The 16,710-nt window shown below is 37.5% G+C and overlaps 1 protein-coding gene across 4 annotated transcripts in view; it reads left to right on the top strand.

Annotated features, from left to right (window-relative positions):
- The window catches only part of LOC106094111 (ras-related protein Rap-2b), a 209,739-nt gene that overhangs the window by 176,281 nt on the left and 16,748 nt on the right, over positions 1–16,710 (top strand). For all 4 annotated transcript variants that reach the window (XM_059367459.1, XM_059367458.1, XM_059367460.1 and 1 more), the window contains one exon: positions 10,080–10,277. In XM_059367459.1, coding sequence (XP_059223442.1) covers positions 10,080–10,277 — 198 coding nt within the window. The remainder of the gene's footprint in view (positions 1–10,079; positions 10,278–16,710) is intronic.

The raw sequence follows: 16,710 nt of genomic DNA, 5'->3' as shown, positions 1-16,710 counted from the left end.
GGGTCGGAAATGGATATTTCGATGTGATGCAAACGGAATGACAAAATGAATATACCCCCATCCTTCGGTGGTGGGTATAAAAATTTGGTATCCAAATTTCGGATGGAGTACCTAGGGGGGGAGCCCCACCACCAAAACCTGCCAAATATATATATACACCAATCACGACAACGTTTCTGATGAAAACGTATCTGATATCCAATTTTCGGACAAAGTGCTAGGGGGACCACCCCAACACCCAAAACACCCCTAAATCGGACATATTTACCGACCATGGTAATATGGGACTCAAATGAAAGGTATTTGCGAGTAGAATATGAATCTGATATCCAAATTTGGGACCACGTTTCTGGGGGTCCACCCCTTCCCCAAAACATCCCCCAAACAGGACTTATTTACTGATCGTGCCAGTATGGGGCTCAAATAAAAGGTATATGAGTGTAGAATAAGAATATGATATTCAAATGTGGGACCAAGTGTTTGGGGGCCGGCCCTTCCAAAAACAACCCCCAAAGAGGACAAATATACTATAATAGCAATATGGGGTCAAATGAAAGGTCTTTGGGAGTAAAGCGCGAATCTGATATCAATATTCGGAAAAAGTGTGTATGGGGCCACCCCACACCCATTACACCACTCATATAGGACGTATTTGGTGACCATTCCAATATGGGGCTCAAATAAGAGGTATTTTAGTGTAGAACACTAATCTGATATATTTTTCAAGGCCAAGTCATTGAGTGGCCGCCCCATTCCCCCAAAATACCCACCAAACCTGTCACGTTTGCCGACTATGGAAATATGTGGCTCAAATTAAAGGTATTTGGGAGTGGACCACGAATCTATTATCAACATTTGGGACCAGCTGTGTAGGAGACGTCCCAACACCATAACAACCCCCAAATAGGACGTATTTGCTCACCAAGACATTTTGAGTCCTAAAGAGAGTGGGGCTCGATATTGATAGTTTGAAGGGCCCATACCCCAAACCGGACATGTTTGCCGACTTTTGCAATAAGGAGTTTGAGATTAGAAAACGAATTGGATATCTAATTTTTAGGCCAATGGCAATATGGGGTTCAAAGAAATGATATATATGAGAATAGAGCACGATGCTGATATATTTTCTGGGCCAAGTGTTTGGGAGAACACCCCACTCCCCAAAACACCCATAAATCGGGCATATTTACCATCCATGTCAATGTGGGGCTCAAATAAAGGGTATTGGGGAGTTGAGCAAGAATTGATACCCATTTTCGGGACCAATTTTCTGTGGGTCTACCCCTTTCCCAAAATACCTCCCAAACAGCAATTATTTACTAACCATCGCAATATGGAACTCAAATAAAGGTACTTGGGAGTAGAATATCCAAATGTAGGGTTCAAATAAAGGTATTTGGGAGTAGAATACAAATATTTAAATGTGAACTATGTATTTGGAGCACCGTTCCTTCCCAAAGATACCACCCAAAGCGTAAACATTTACCGATTATGCCAATATGTGGCCCAAATTAAAGGTATTTGAGATAAGAAAATTAATTTGACATCCAAATTTTAGGAGGACGACTCATCCTATAAACTCTCCTTAAACCAATGGCAATATTGAGTTTAAATAAATGGTATTTAAGACAAGAGCACGATGCTGATATTTTTCAGGGCCAAGAGTCTGGGGGACCACCTCTCTTCCGAAAACACCCCTAAATCAGACATCATGAGAAAATCGGGCTAAAATTAAGTCTTTTAAGAATGGAGTACATCAAACATTCAAACTTTATAAAGATTATATCGGATTTAGATAGAGGCCCTTACATTGTTATACTGTTAACCAAGAGATATTCATTTACTATTTTCGTAGCATGATTTTTCACTAAAACCTCTTAAATTGTTGAAAATAAATATTTAAAGGATAATTCAGCTAGTATATATACAAGTATGGATATATAAATATATATGACGCTGAACGCATGAGTTCAAATCCGGGCGAGAACATCAGAAAAAAATTTTTCAGCGGTGGTTATCCTCTCCTAGTTCTGGCGACATTTGTGAGGTACTTTGCTTCTCCCCAAAGAGGTGTCGCTCTGCAACACGCCGTATAGCGAAAACTAGTTAAAATGGTTCATCAAACAAGTTAACATACATTCAACTCATCCGTGGCTAACTTTGGGTGCTCACCACCATGGATATATTACTTAAAATTGGATAAAAAACTAGTCTTTTATCAACCCAAGATCAAGGTCAGATCGGTCAATATGACAGCTATATGCAAATAAGGTCCTAACTGGAATACATTCTGCACGGCTGTGAAGCAGATTAAAAAAACTCACTGTTTCAAATTTTATTGGAACCGGGTAAATAATGCGTGCTTTATGAGCTATCTAAATATTAACCATATTCAGCCGGATGTTCAGGGGCCTAATACAACTCAAATGCAAATCGCAAATTTGCCCATGAACATTCTATTACGGAACAGGGGCAAATTTCATACATATGAATGAGTGCTGTTCGAGTCAAGTTTATGCTCAATGATAAAGGGCCTTATTTTTATAGCCAATTCCGAACGGCGTGCCGCAGTTAGACACCTCTTTGGAGAGAAGTTTTTACATGGCAAAGAACCTCCCAAATGTCACCAGCACTAGGAGGGAATAACCACCGCTGAAAATGTTTTTTCTGATGTTCTCGCCAGGATTCGAAACCAGTCGTTCAGCTTCGTAGGCGGACATGCTAACTTCTGCATTACAGTGGCCTAATACAACTCATCGGATAACAAATAGACGTTTTTATACCCTTCACCATAGGATGGGGGTATACTAATTTAGTCATTTTGTTTGTAACTATTCGAAATATTCGTCTGAGACCCATTAAAGTATATATATTCTTGATCGTCGTGACATTTTATGTCCATCTAGTCATGTCCGTCCGTCCATTCGTCTGTCTGTCGAAAGCACGCCAACTTTCGAAGAAGTAAAAGCCGCTTGAAACTTTGCACAAATACTTCTTATTAGTGTGGGTCGGTTGGGATTGTAAATGGGCCATATCGGTCCATGTTTTCATATAGCTGCCATATAAACCGATCTTGGGTTTTGACTTCTTGAGTCTCTAGAGGACGCAATTCTGGTCCGATTTAACTGAAATTTTGCACGTGGTGTTCTAGTATCACTTTCAACAACTGCGCTAAGTATGGTTTAAATCGGTACATGTTGTGATAAAGCTGCCATATAAACCGATTTTGGGTCTTGACTTCTTGAGCCTCTAGAGTGCGCAATTCTTGTCTGATTGGAATTTTGCACGACGTGTTTTGATATGATATCCAACAACTGTGCCAAGTATGGTTCAAATCGGTTCATAACCCGATATAGCTGTCATATAAACCGATCTTGGGTCTTGAATTCTTGAGCGTCTAGAGGGCGCAATTCTTACCGGATTTGAATGAATTTTATCTCGAAGTATTTTGTTATGATATCCAACAACAGTGCCAAGTATGGTTCAAATCGGTTCATGTCATATAAACAGATCTGGGGACTTGACTTCTTGAGCTTCTAGAGGGCGCAATTCCTATCCGATTTGGCTGAAATTGTGCATGACGTATTTTATTATGACTTTCAACAACTGTGTCAAATAAGGTTCAAATCGGTTCATAACCTGATATAGCTACCATATAAATCGATCTGTGATCTTGACTTCTTGAGCCTCTAGAGGTCGCAATTATATTCCGATTTGCCTGAAATTTTGTCCAACGGATCCTCTCATGACTATCAACATACGTGTTTATTATAGTCTGAATCGGTCTATAGCCTGATATAGCTCTTGTATAAATCGATCTTTCTGTTTACTTCAGGAGCCCCCAAAGGGCGCAATTCTTATTCGAATTGATTGACATTTTATACAGGTCTCCAACATATAATTTAATTGTGGTCCAAACCGGACCATTTCTTGATATCGCTCTAACAGCAGAGCAAATATTTTCTTATATCCTTTTTTTGCCTAAGAAGAGATACCGGGAAAAGAGCTCGACAAAAGCGATCCATGGTGGAGGGTATATAAGATTCGGCCCGGCCGAACTTAGCACGCTTTTACTTTTTAATTCTTAAGACGTTATATCAGGAGATTTGTATGGGAACTATATGAAGATATAGTCGGTATAGATTAATAATGGAATTTAGTAATCTCGGATGTTGATTAGCACCCACATATTGTATTATGGAGGTTTAAAATCTGGCATAGCACTAACCACATATTCTATTTCGATAAGGCGACACAATTTTTATAAACATTTATGGATATTGTTCTACGGTTCAACGGCAATTATCACCTCATCTTTATTTGTTTGCGCGTATCCAAACAATCCTTGCCATTGTTCCTCAATGCGGATATTCTATAAATGATTTACAAAAACATATATATTCAATGACTCTTTGACCGACTTTTCACAGACAGAGCGGAGACAGAAAACCAGTAGCATATCACAAAAGTTTACTCTAAGGCCTAAAACGAATGCCAAATAATTTGGTTGCATAAAACCTGAACATATTTGCGAAATCTCCTTTAGAAAGCTTGGCAAGTATGAAACTTGGCGAATACTGCTCAAATGCATAGATGAATATGTTGATAAAGTCATCGACCATAAAGTCATAATTCAATCCTCCGAACGCTCGCTGACGCCATAGTGCTCGTAGAGCAGTGCACCAAAGTTTTCAAAGTGCTCGAACTCAAACTCAAACTCAAACTAAAACTCGAAAATGAAACAACTGCATTAGTAACTAAAACCAGTAGCGACGGCAAAAAGTCGGGCGAAGGCGACCTTTTGATATCCTACACCACATTGGGTATACAGGTTAAGACGTTGAAATTAAAATTTGTTTAAATTTGAAATATAGAATTTGGACCAAAATACAGGGATATTGTGGGAGTTATAGAAAAAATCGTAGTGCAAAATATTGAGAAGATCGATTGATGAATCCGTTAGCAAAGACATTAGAAGTGAAAATCGGGAGATACGTTTAAATGGGTGCTTTATCTATATCTGAACAGATTTCTATGAAATTTACCAGTTATCAGAAGAGACATAAGAGAAACCTAGTGACAAATGTTTTTTGAGGATCGGATAACAAATGACCAAATTATTAAAATATTAGTCAAAATCGGATGAAAATAATAAATCTTAACAGATTATAACCAAAATCGGCATATATAATCGGTTAAAATAATAGAAAAATACATTGAGCAAACTTCAGAAAAAATCTGTTAAGAAATACGCTGACAAAGGCTCTTAACGTGAAAATCGGTTAATACATATATATGGGGGCTATATCTGAGTATGAACCGATTTCTATAAAAGGAAAGAAAATTGAAATAGGTTAATACATATATATGTGGGTTATATCTGAATATGAAGCGATTTCTAAGAAATTCAACAGAAATGTCAGTAGTCATAAGAGAATCCTTTGGGCTAAATTTCATATGTAACAAATGACCACAATATTGCAATATTATTCCAAATCTGACGAAAATATATATGGGAGCTATATGCAAATCTGAACCGATTTCGACCAAAAATCCGCACGTTTTGTGGTAGTCGTAGAGGAAAGCAAAGTTTCGAGAAGATCGGTTGATGCAATCACTTTAGGCGAAGGACATATATGGAAGCAAGTACACATATACCTGAACCGATTTCTATCAAAATCGCCAGTAATGGCGAGATGTGTCATGAGAATTGGTTCACAAATTACGATACTATTGCAGTTTTAGTCCAAAATCGGACGATCATATATTTGGGAGCTATATCCAAATCTGAACCGATTTTGTCCAATTTCCATAGGCTTCGTCTCTAAGCCAAAAAATATGCCGGACAGAAAACATAGACGGACGGAAGGACAGACAGACGGACATAGCTAAATCGAATCTGGAAATAATTCTGAGTCGATCGGTATACTTATCAATGGTTCAAGCTCTCTTCTTTCTGGGTGTTACAAACAAATTCACTGAATTATAATACCCTGTACCACAGTAGTGATGTAGGGTATAATGACTACAACATCGATGCAGCGTCGCTGTAGACGCAAATGTTCCTGATGCAGTTGCTACAATTGGCCTTTGTTCTAAAACTAAAATTTCAAACTGTTTCCATCAACCACGAACACCATGCACACTTGAAAGTGAAAAGCCAGAAAAATGTTAAATGTGGAGCATATTTTAAGGATGTGAAGACACCACAACAATGTTTTCTGACATAGTTGCTCCTTCGTAGAGCACTTGTTTGGCCAAACGATCTATAGCACTGAGAAATCAGCGTGAGTTTTGTTCCATTCCATTCACTTTTGCAACTTTAGCAGTGGCAAGTGGCAACAAAAGAGCAATCATGACATACACTGACACCGAACATGGCAGCATGTGAATTGGTTTCATCTTTAATGTTTCGAGGACTTTTACCCCAATAACCATACAATACGGCTAGTACAAGGCCACTCCAGCAAGGATGCTTCGAGAGAAGCGAAGAGGTAGATGGATGCGGCATACTTCAATGGGAGCAATACAAACTAAAGGTCAAAAACTTTCAATTGAAATTTGATTGGTTTTTTGGTTCATGTGTATCCTCGTTTTATTTATTTTATTTATTCTTGGAAACTGGACATTTTTTATTGCGATTATCACATTGCAGTCAGGTTCGTGTCTCTCTGTCATACAAAAAACAAGTAAAAGCGTGCTAAGTTCGGCCGGGCCGAATGTTGGAAACCCACCACCATGGATTCTGCTAAAAATTTATACAAAATAAATTTAGTTGAAAACAAGTAAAAAGGCGTTAAGTTCGGCCGGGCCGAACTTTGGATACCCAACACCTCGGGAATATACGTAAACCACCTTTCATCAAAATCCGGTGAAAATTGTATACCTTTTGTCCCATAGCAGTTATATCAAAATATGTTCCGATTTGGACCAAATTATAAGTAATAAGTACAAGTCATTGTTCAATTGTGTATAACAAAATATTGGTCTTTTAAGTAGCTTTATCTGAAAATAAACCGATCTGAGCTACATACGACACGGATTTTAAAAAGCCTAACATAAGTCACTGTGTCAAATTTCAGTGAAATCGGATTATGAATGTGCCCTTTATGGGGCCAAATCCTTATATCGAGATATCGGGCCAAGTTTCAGAAAAATGGGCCAAGTTTCAGAAAAATGTCGAAGGGCCTATCTCAACTCACTGTCCCAAATTTCGGCGAAATCGGACAATAAATGCGCCTTTCATGGACCCAAAACCTTATATCGAGAGATCGGTCTATATTCAAATCTAGCAATATTCAAATCTGGACTGATCTGGGCCATATTGCAGAAGGAGGTCGAAGGGCTTAACCTAACACACTGTCCCGAATTTCGGCGACATCGGACAATAAATGCGCCTTTTATGGGCCCAAAACCTAAAATCGAAAGATCGGTCTATATGGCAGCTATATCCAAATCTGGGCCGATCTGCACCAAATTAATGAAGGATATCAAAGGACCTTACACAATTCACTGTCCCAAATTTCAGTCTAATCGGATAATAAATGTGGCATTTATGGGCCTAAGACCCTAAATCGGAGGATCGGTCTATATGGCAGCTATATCCAAATCTGAACCGATCTAAGCCAAATTGACGAAGGATGTCAAAGGGCCTAACACAACTCACTGTCCCAAATTGCAGTCTAATCGGATAATAAATGTGGCATTTATGGGCCTAAGACCCTAAATCGGCGGATCGGTCTATAAGGGAGCTATATGAAGATATAGTCCGATATTGCCCATCTTCGAACTTAACCTGCTTATGGACAAAAAAAAGAATCTGTGCAAAATTTCTGCTCAATATCTCTATTTTTAAAGACTGTAGCGTGATTTCAACAGACAGACGGACAGACATGTCTAGATCGTCTTAGATTTATACGCTGATCAAGAATATATATACTTTATAGGGTCGGAAATAGATATTTCGATGTGTTGCAAGCGGAATGACAAAATTAATATACCCCCATCCCTTGGTGGTGGGTATAAAAATACAGCTTCTAGGAAAAGGACAAGGATTATCGAGAGACCGGTTTATATGGAAACTGTATCTGGTATCAGGTTATAGACTGATTTGACGACCGTATTTGGCACAGTTGTTGAAAGTAATAACAGAACACTACATGCAAAAAATCAGCTAAATTAGGCAAAAATTGCGGCTTCCAGAGGATCACGAAGTCAAATCGGGAGGTTGGTTTATATGGGAGCTATATCTAAATCTGAACCGATATGGCCCATTTGCAAACCCAAACGACCTACATCATTATTAAGTGTCGGTGCAAAATTTCAAGCGGCGGTTCATCCACTTGAAACTATGGTGGTGGGTACAAAAACAATCCAGTCCTGGTACTGGCGAAATTTGTGGAGTAATTACCTTAGGTAACCGGTTATGTAAACTCCTCTACTGAGTGGTACCACTCTGCGGCAAACCGTTCGGACTCGGCATAAAAAGGAAAACCCTTATCACTGAGCTTGAACTACACAGGAAAAAAATAGAAAAAATCCACTACATACCACTTTTTTAGCCCAAGGACGAACGCTATTGATTTCGGAAACAATCAGTTCAGATTTAGATATAGCTCCCATATATATGTACCGCCCGATTTTTATTTAAATGGCCGAAGAAGCTACAATTTTCAACCGATATGCACCAAATTTGGCACGGATTGTTTTGCTACTGATCTTAACATATCTGCTAGATTTCATCAAAATCGGTTCACATTTGGATATAGCTCCCATATATATGTATCGCCCGATTTACACTTATAAGGCTCTAATAAACACAATTTGTAACCGATCTGCACCAAATTTGGCCCGTGCCATTGCTTTGTTACTGATCTTAACATATCTGCGAGATTTCATAAAAATCGGTTCAGATTTTGATGTAGCACCCATACATATTTATCGCCAGATTTGCACTTAAATGGTCGTAGTAACAACAATTTTCAAACGATCTGTTTAAAAGTCGGTTCAGATTTAGATATAGCTCTCATATATCTATATATTTTTATATTGCCAGAATTTACATTTGATGGGTAGGTGTAGGGTATTATATTGTCTGCTCCGTCCGACTTTTACCTTTCCTTACTGGTTTATTATCAATTTCCTGGATATGCCATTAAATTTTGTAATTACAATTCTCCGAGAGCCACACTCAAATATTAAACGCTCACATGAAAACATCAGCAAATCTAATGACAGATTTTAACTAAGCACATTCAATAACTGTGAAACCAGAGAATGAGGTTTAAATTTAACTTAAACTATAAACCGCGAAAACTCATCTCCATACCAACATGGCATGACATTGTGCATTAGAATTTTAATTTGCATGAACATAAGCAAATATTATCTAATGGCAATTGGTGTACTTAAGCCTAATAAAGTTGCGGCTCGGACATTTGTGTACATTGCATGGACCACAGTAGTCGTTATCCCTTGGGCTCAATGCCAATTAACCAGCCACTCGGGGAAACTGCTTCAAAAAGAACCAATGAGATTTTCCTTTTTGCTAATGCATATGTGGGAGTTCATAATTTATGCATGTGAAATTTCATTGGATTTTACTACCCAGCGGCGGTATGTGGAAGTGCAGTGTCGAATATAGGTGTATTTATTGCCTAAACGTGTTTCATTTACAGAGCTCCCATATAAACCAATCTCCAAATTTGACTTCTTAAACCACTAGAGGAGGCAATTATTATACGAGTTGACATAAATTATGAGTGTGGTTTTCTTTTGCGACTTTCATGTTTAGTATGGTACAAATCGGTCCATTACCAGATATAGCTAACATATATCCCTTCTGATGGGTACCCAGCAATAGTTGCTTAAGGCTGGAATAAAAACAGGCACACGTTAATGAAGAATAATCACCAACGGCGGGTCGCATATAAAATAATAAATAAATAAATATAAATAAGTTTTAATAAAACCATATCTATTGATGAAGAACAATACCTATACTTAGGTGTATGTATGTTTGTGTGTGGGTCTCGATACAAAATTTAAATCTTTGATCACTGCTTCTTATATCATTTCAGTTCCCTGCCATGCGAGCTTTGTCTATCTCATCGGCGGATGCTTTCATTTTGGTCTACGATGTCACAGATGCGACGACATTCGAAGAGGTCCGAATGATACGTGACCAAATACATGAGACTAAGGCCACATCAGCTGTCCCTATTGTGGTGGTGGGTAATAAAATAGATTTATTAGCCGAGGATAGTGATCTCAGAGAGGTAAGTGTTAACAAGTTAATGGAAATTAAATGACTGGTCCAAAATCCATATAGACACTAAGAGAATGAAAGCGAGAAAGTAATATCAAACTAGTAACTCCAAAACTGTCCACAGCCTTATAAAGCTGTTATGTATAACGATATCTCGATTTGAGTTCTTGACCAGCTTGTAAGGAGTTTTTTGGCACTTGCTACCAATTTTTTATCGGACTCTAAAAATACCTTTGTTATATCCTCCACCATAGGATGGAGGTATACTCATTTCGTCATTCTGTTTGTAACTCCTCGATATATTCGTTTATATATATTCTTGAGCGTCTAGAGGACGCAATTCCTATCCGATTTGGCTGAAATTTTGCACAACGTTTTTTTTTATTTATTTGTCTTAAGTCTATAGATTACAAAATCCTTACAGACTAAATTAACTGCCAAATATATATGTACAAAAATATATATGTATATATATTTTTATACCCACCACCGAAGGATGGGGGTATATTCATTTTGTCATTCTGTTTGCAACACATCTATGACGATCTAACCATGTCCATTCGTCTGTCTGTTGAAATCACGCTACAGTCTTTAAAAATATAGATATTGAGCTGAAACTTTGCACAGATTCTTTTTTTTGTCCATAAGCAGGTTAAGTTCGAAGATATATAGGACTATATCTTGATGTTGCCCCCATGTAGAAAGATCCGCCGATTTAGGGTCTTAGGCCCATAAAAGCCACATTTACTATCCGATTTTGCTGAAATTTGGGACAGTGAGTTAAGTTAAGCCCTTCGACATACTTCTTCAATATGGCACAGATCGTTCCAGATTTGGATATATCTCTCGTTTTAAGGTTTTGAGCCCATAAAAATGCGCCTTTTATGGGCTTAAAACCTTAAAACGTTTGTTCGATGTCGCTGAAATTTGGGACAGTGAGTTGTGTTAGGTCCCTCGACATCTTTCTGCAATATGGCACAGATCGGTCCAGATTTGGATATAGCTGTCATACAGACCGATCTCTCGATTTAAAGTCTTGGCCCCATAAAACGCACAATCATAATACGATTTCGCTGAAATTTGACACAGTGACTTATGTTAGGCTTTTCGACATCCGTGTCGTATATGGTTCATATCGATCTATTTTTGGATATGGCTACCAAAAACACCAATATTTTGTTCTGCAATATTGAACACTGACTTGTACTAATTAGACCACTCAATATCCATGTAGAATTTGGTCCAAATCGGACCATATTTCCATATAACTACTATGAGGCTATGAATTATGCATTTTTCACGGGATTATGACGAATGGTGGTTTACATATATATCCGAGGTGGCGGGTATCCAAAGTTCGGCCCGCCCGAACTTAACGCCTTTTTACCTGTTTTTTATACCCTCCACCATAGGATGGGGGGCATACTAATTTCGTCATTCTATTTGTAACTACTCGAAATATTCGTCTGAGACCCCATAAAGTATATATATTATTGATCGTCGCGACATTTTATGTCGATCTAGCCATGTCCGTCCGTCCGTCCGTCTGTCGAAAGCACGCTAACTTCCGAAGGAGTAAAGCTAGCCGCTTGAAATTTTGCACACATACTTCTTATTAGTGTAGGTCGGTTGGTATTGTAAATGGGCCATATCGGTCCATGTTTTGATATAGCTGCCATATAAACCGATCTTGGGTCTTGACTTCTTGAGCCTCTAGAGTGCGTAATTCTTATCCGATTGAAATGCACGACGTGTTTTATTATGATATTCAACAACTGTGCCAAGTATGGTTCAAATAGGTCCATAATCTGATATAGCTGCCATATAAACAGATCTTGGGACTTGATTTCTTGAGCTTCTAAAGGGCGCAATTCCTATCCGATTTGGCTGAAAATTTGCAGGACGATTTTTATTACTTTCAACAACTATATCAAATGAGGTTCAAATCGGTTCATAACCTGATATAGCTGCCATATAAACCGATCGCAATAATTATCCGACTTGCCTGAAATTTTGTACGACGGATTCTCTCTTGACCATCATCATACGTGTTTATTATGGTCTGAATCGGTCTATAGCCCGATACAGCTCCCATATAAATCGATCACTCTATTTTACTTCTTGAGCCCCTAAAGGGCGCAATTCTTATTCGAATTGGCTGACATTTTACACAGGTCTCGAACATATAATTTAATTGTGGTCCAAACCGGACCATATCTTGATATCGCTCTAATAGCAGAGCAAATCTTTTCTTATATCCTTTTTTTGCCTAAGAAGAGATGCCGGGAAAAGAACTCGACAAATGCGCTCCATGGTGGAGGGTATATAAGATTCGGCCCGGCCTACCTTTGCACGCTTTTACTTGTTTTTTTTTTTTTTTGAGCTTTTAAGAATATAGAGGTTTAAGTACTGAATATGATTCAAGTATAAAATTAACTTCCTCTTTATCGACTCGCGACTTTCTGATAGATCAATTAGATTATAAAATTTGTCGAATTCAAGGAAGAGGCGGCGCAAGGGGTCGTTATTTGCATAATTGATGGTATAATAATTTATTTGAAGTAGTTGATAATGACTAGCTGGTCTGATTGGAACATTTATATAAAATCTGTCTAAAATAAAATCTTATAATAATTTCGCATGAATAATGTTTATTAGAAAAGTTACATTCAGCATAACGCGACGACTTTTCAGAGTTGATAATTTAATTACATTCAATCTGTAATTATAGCTAGGCAAATTCTGCTGGTTCCTGCCACGATTCCTGAGGCAAAATAATAAAAATTGTTTCTGTTTGTTTTCTTTAAAACAATTAAATGGTAATTGTTTTAAAATGAATAAGGTAAACTGGGTCCCATACTACAGAACCGTACTCTATGATACAACGCACAAAAGAAATATACTACAGTTTAGTAACTATTGGATCTGAGAATTCTTTACTCCAGCGTTTTGTAAGAGCTAGGCTTTTATATGCCCTGTTAGTAATTACAGAAATATGCTCGCGGAAGTCTAGACGGTGATCCATAGATGAGACAGATTCAATCAAGCGGCCATCAAAATAATAACTTGATTGCATACTACCTAGTCTAAAAAAGGTCATATGCTTACATATTTTAATGTTTAGTTCTAGTAGATTATTTTTACACCAGTCATAAAAACTGTTAAGATCAGATTGCAGTAAACTTTGATACGTCTCGAGATTATACGAATGTAGTACGCCACTCTAAATACTTTAGAGTGGCGTACTACATTCGGCAAGCCATTAATGAACAAAGCAAAAAGTACAGGACCAAGATGGCTCCCTTGTGGAACCCCAGAACTCACATCTATTTTATTAGACACTGCATTACCAAATTTCACCATTTTTGATCAGCCAATAAGGTACGACTTTATCCAATTTAATAACGAAGGACCGAATCCCATGTAATGCAACTTGGTTAATAACAATCTTTGATTTATATTATCGAATGCCTTTCTGAAATCAGAATAAATACAGTCTGTCTGGTATTTCTTTCTAAATCCATCGTTCACATCCGAGTGTTCTCATTAATATTCGTTAATGATACTGAATCTGTTACAAGTTTCTCAAATAACTTTGGTATAGCATTAAGCTTCGCGATACCTCTATAATTGAAAATGTCAGTCTCAGGAACGAAGCAAGACTCCTTCCACATTTCTGGAAAATGCCCAGAATATAAAGATTTGTTGAAGAGTATGCAAAGAAGAAGAGCGAGATTTTCCGCACAATGTTTCGGTATGCATGCTGGGATTCCATCTGGCCCAGGAGCTGTCATACTTTTAAGACATCTTAAGTTTTCCAACACGGTAGAAATATCAAAACTATGGACATCTATGTGTATAGATGAGAATTCAGAAATCGGGTAGGGATATCGAAAAGTTTCCTCGTGCGATTTGGTGGAATAAGTGGTTTTAAAAAATGATGCAAAGATATTTGAGATTTCAATATCATCATCCGCTGCAACTTGTTCAAATTGCAAACTCTATGGGAAACCATTACATCGTCGTTTATAGTTAATAAAACCATAAAAGGATTTAGGATTCGACACCATCTCATTCTTCATCCTTGTTATGTACTTGCTATACAGTTGTTTATTCATAACTGTGTATTTCGACCTTCCTACTGAATAATTCGTATAATCAAAATTTGAACCACTTCTTTGGATTTTCTATAGAGTTTATTCTTTCTGTTCTTCAATTTCGACAACGCAGGAGTAGTTCACGGAGGATCAATATTCGTAAAGGATACTCTCTTTGGAACAATTTCTGATACATTGCATTTTAGAGTACTATAGAACATTTGTAGCATTTCATCTAAAGAATTCATTGAATGGAGAATATTCCAGTCCATTGAACTCAGAAGTGAATTCAATTTAAAGTAATCTGTCTTCGAGAAGCAATATACAGACTTATTTTGATATGATTTCCTATGGCATGTAGAAAGCAACGATAGAAGGGTAATGGGGTTAAAAGGAAAAAGCAATATATCGTGGGGATGACTTATGAATATGAGGTCAAGGAGTCTTCCACATGAGTTATAGACCTTATTTATTTGCGACAGACCAGTTATGACTTCCAACAAATGTGCTGAGTATGGTTCAAATCGGTCCATAGCCTGATATAGCTGCCATATAAACCGATTTTGAATCTTGACTGCTTGAGCCACTAGAGAGCGCACTTCTTATCCGATTTGGCTGAAATTTCACACGACGTGTTTTGTAATAACTTCCAACAACTGTGCAAAATATGGTTCAAATCGATCCATTACCTGATATAGCTGCCATTTAAACCAATCTGGGATCTTGATTTCTTGAGCCTCCAGAGGGCGTAATTATTATGCGATTTGGCAGAAGTTATGTACAACGGCTTCTACCATACAAAATACAATACGTGTCAAATATGGTCCGAATCGGTCCATAGCCTGATACAGCTCCCATATAACCGATCTGCCTATTTTACTTCTTGAGCCTCTAAAGGGCGCAATTCTTATTAGAATTGACTGAAATTTTACACAATGACTTCTGCTTTAGTCTCCAACAATTAATTCAATTATGGTCCAAATCGGTCAATAACTTGATATAGCTCCAATATTACAGCAATTATTTTCTTTTATCCTTTGTTAGCCTAAAAAGAGATACCGAGAAAAGAACTTGACAAATGCGATCCATGGTGTAGAGTATATAAGATTCGTCCCGGCCGAACTTAGCACGCTTTTACCTGTTTAAAGCTGGTGTCATTCGTTTCGTTTGCTACGGTGTCAAGGTAGATAAAGTTACTGACTACCTCAAAGTTGTTGGGAGTTACAACTTGCTCCATTTTCGGGTTGCTTTGTAGGGGTTGATGTCATCCACTTTGTCTTATCTACATTTACTTGCAAACTCACTTTCGTTGATTCTTTTTCGATACTTTCAAAGGCTGCAATCGCTTCTTCCGGTGACCGACCCCTAATATCGATGTCGTCGGCATAGGCGAGTAGCATATTTTCTCTCTTGTCGAAGGCGGCTTGTAGTCCTCGAAAAAATGGACTCCAGAATTGGAGACGCTTTTAGTGGATAACCTGCATTTCAATCTGTATAAGAAATACAACCGACAAGAAATTTTAAATAACGAGTATGTCCTCTTCTACAAAATCTCGAATATTTGGTACTGCTGAAGTCAATAGATCAAAAATTGTGGATTTATTTCACACATCTTTTTTTCTTTTTGGCCTTTGAGCTTCATTTGCTCAAATGTAATTAAATATTGTATATCATTTTTTAAAGCATTTATCATAGAAACTCTTAAAATTTAACTTTACCAAAATAAAATGTAAGGAGTTTTTTTTCTAAATCATGAGTTTTTTTTTCTTTTTGAATTATATTGAATTAAGTTTTTTTGGAAACATTATATACCTTCAAACACCTATGATTTGATAACCTTTTGTCCTTCTTTTAACTTCCCTTTTTTGTGCATTATGAAAGAAAATATTGACATCCTAAATATGAAAATGGACAATGGAGCAACATCTTGTTGCCCCTCCTTCTCCGTACATCGTTTTAAAAGCCTTCATTAGTGTCACTTTAAGCGAAAAAATGTCTCTGGGGGAAGAATAACACAATAAATTCCAATGAAGCGATTTTTTAAGAACATCGTTTCCACTGTAGGACAAAGACAACAACAGCTCCCTTTCCCCACATAAGCAAATATTAACACCTTTGGAGCTGTCAACGAGGAGCGAGAAGAAAAACAAACTCAATCCCGCATAACAATGCAAATTTTGTGGTATGGCAGAACCAAAGCTGGGAATCTTTACATTCCATCATTTGGTGGAAACGTTTTACATTTTTACACACCACCTCAACAGCTGCAACAGAATTATAACACAAAAGGAAGCAAACAAAAATGGATTGTGCGAAGAAAGAAATCCAAACCACTCGAATAAATAC

This window comes from Stomoxys calcitrans, chromosome 4 (assembly GCF_963082655.1).
Source record: "Stomoxys calcitrans chromosome 4, idStoCalc2.1, whole genome shotgun sequence".
Taxonomy (NCBI): Eukaryota; Metazoa; Arthropoda; class Insecta; order Diptera; family Muscidae; genus Stomoxys; species Stomoxys calcitrans.
Note: the sequence above shows the minus strand (reverse complement) of the source record. Positions and strands in the feature narration are given on the sequence as shown.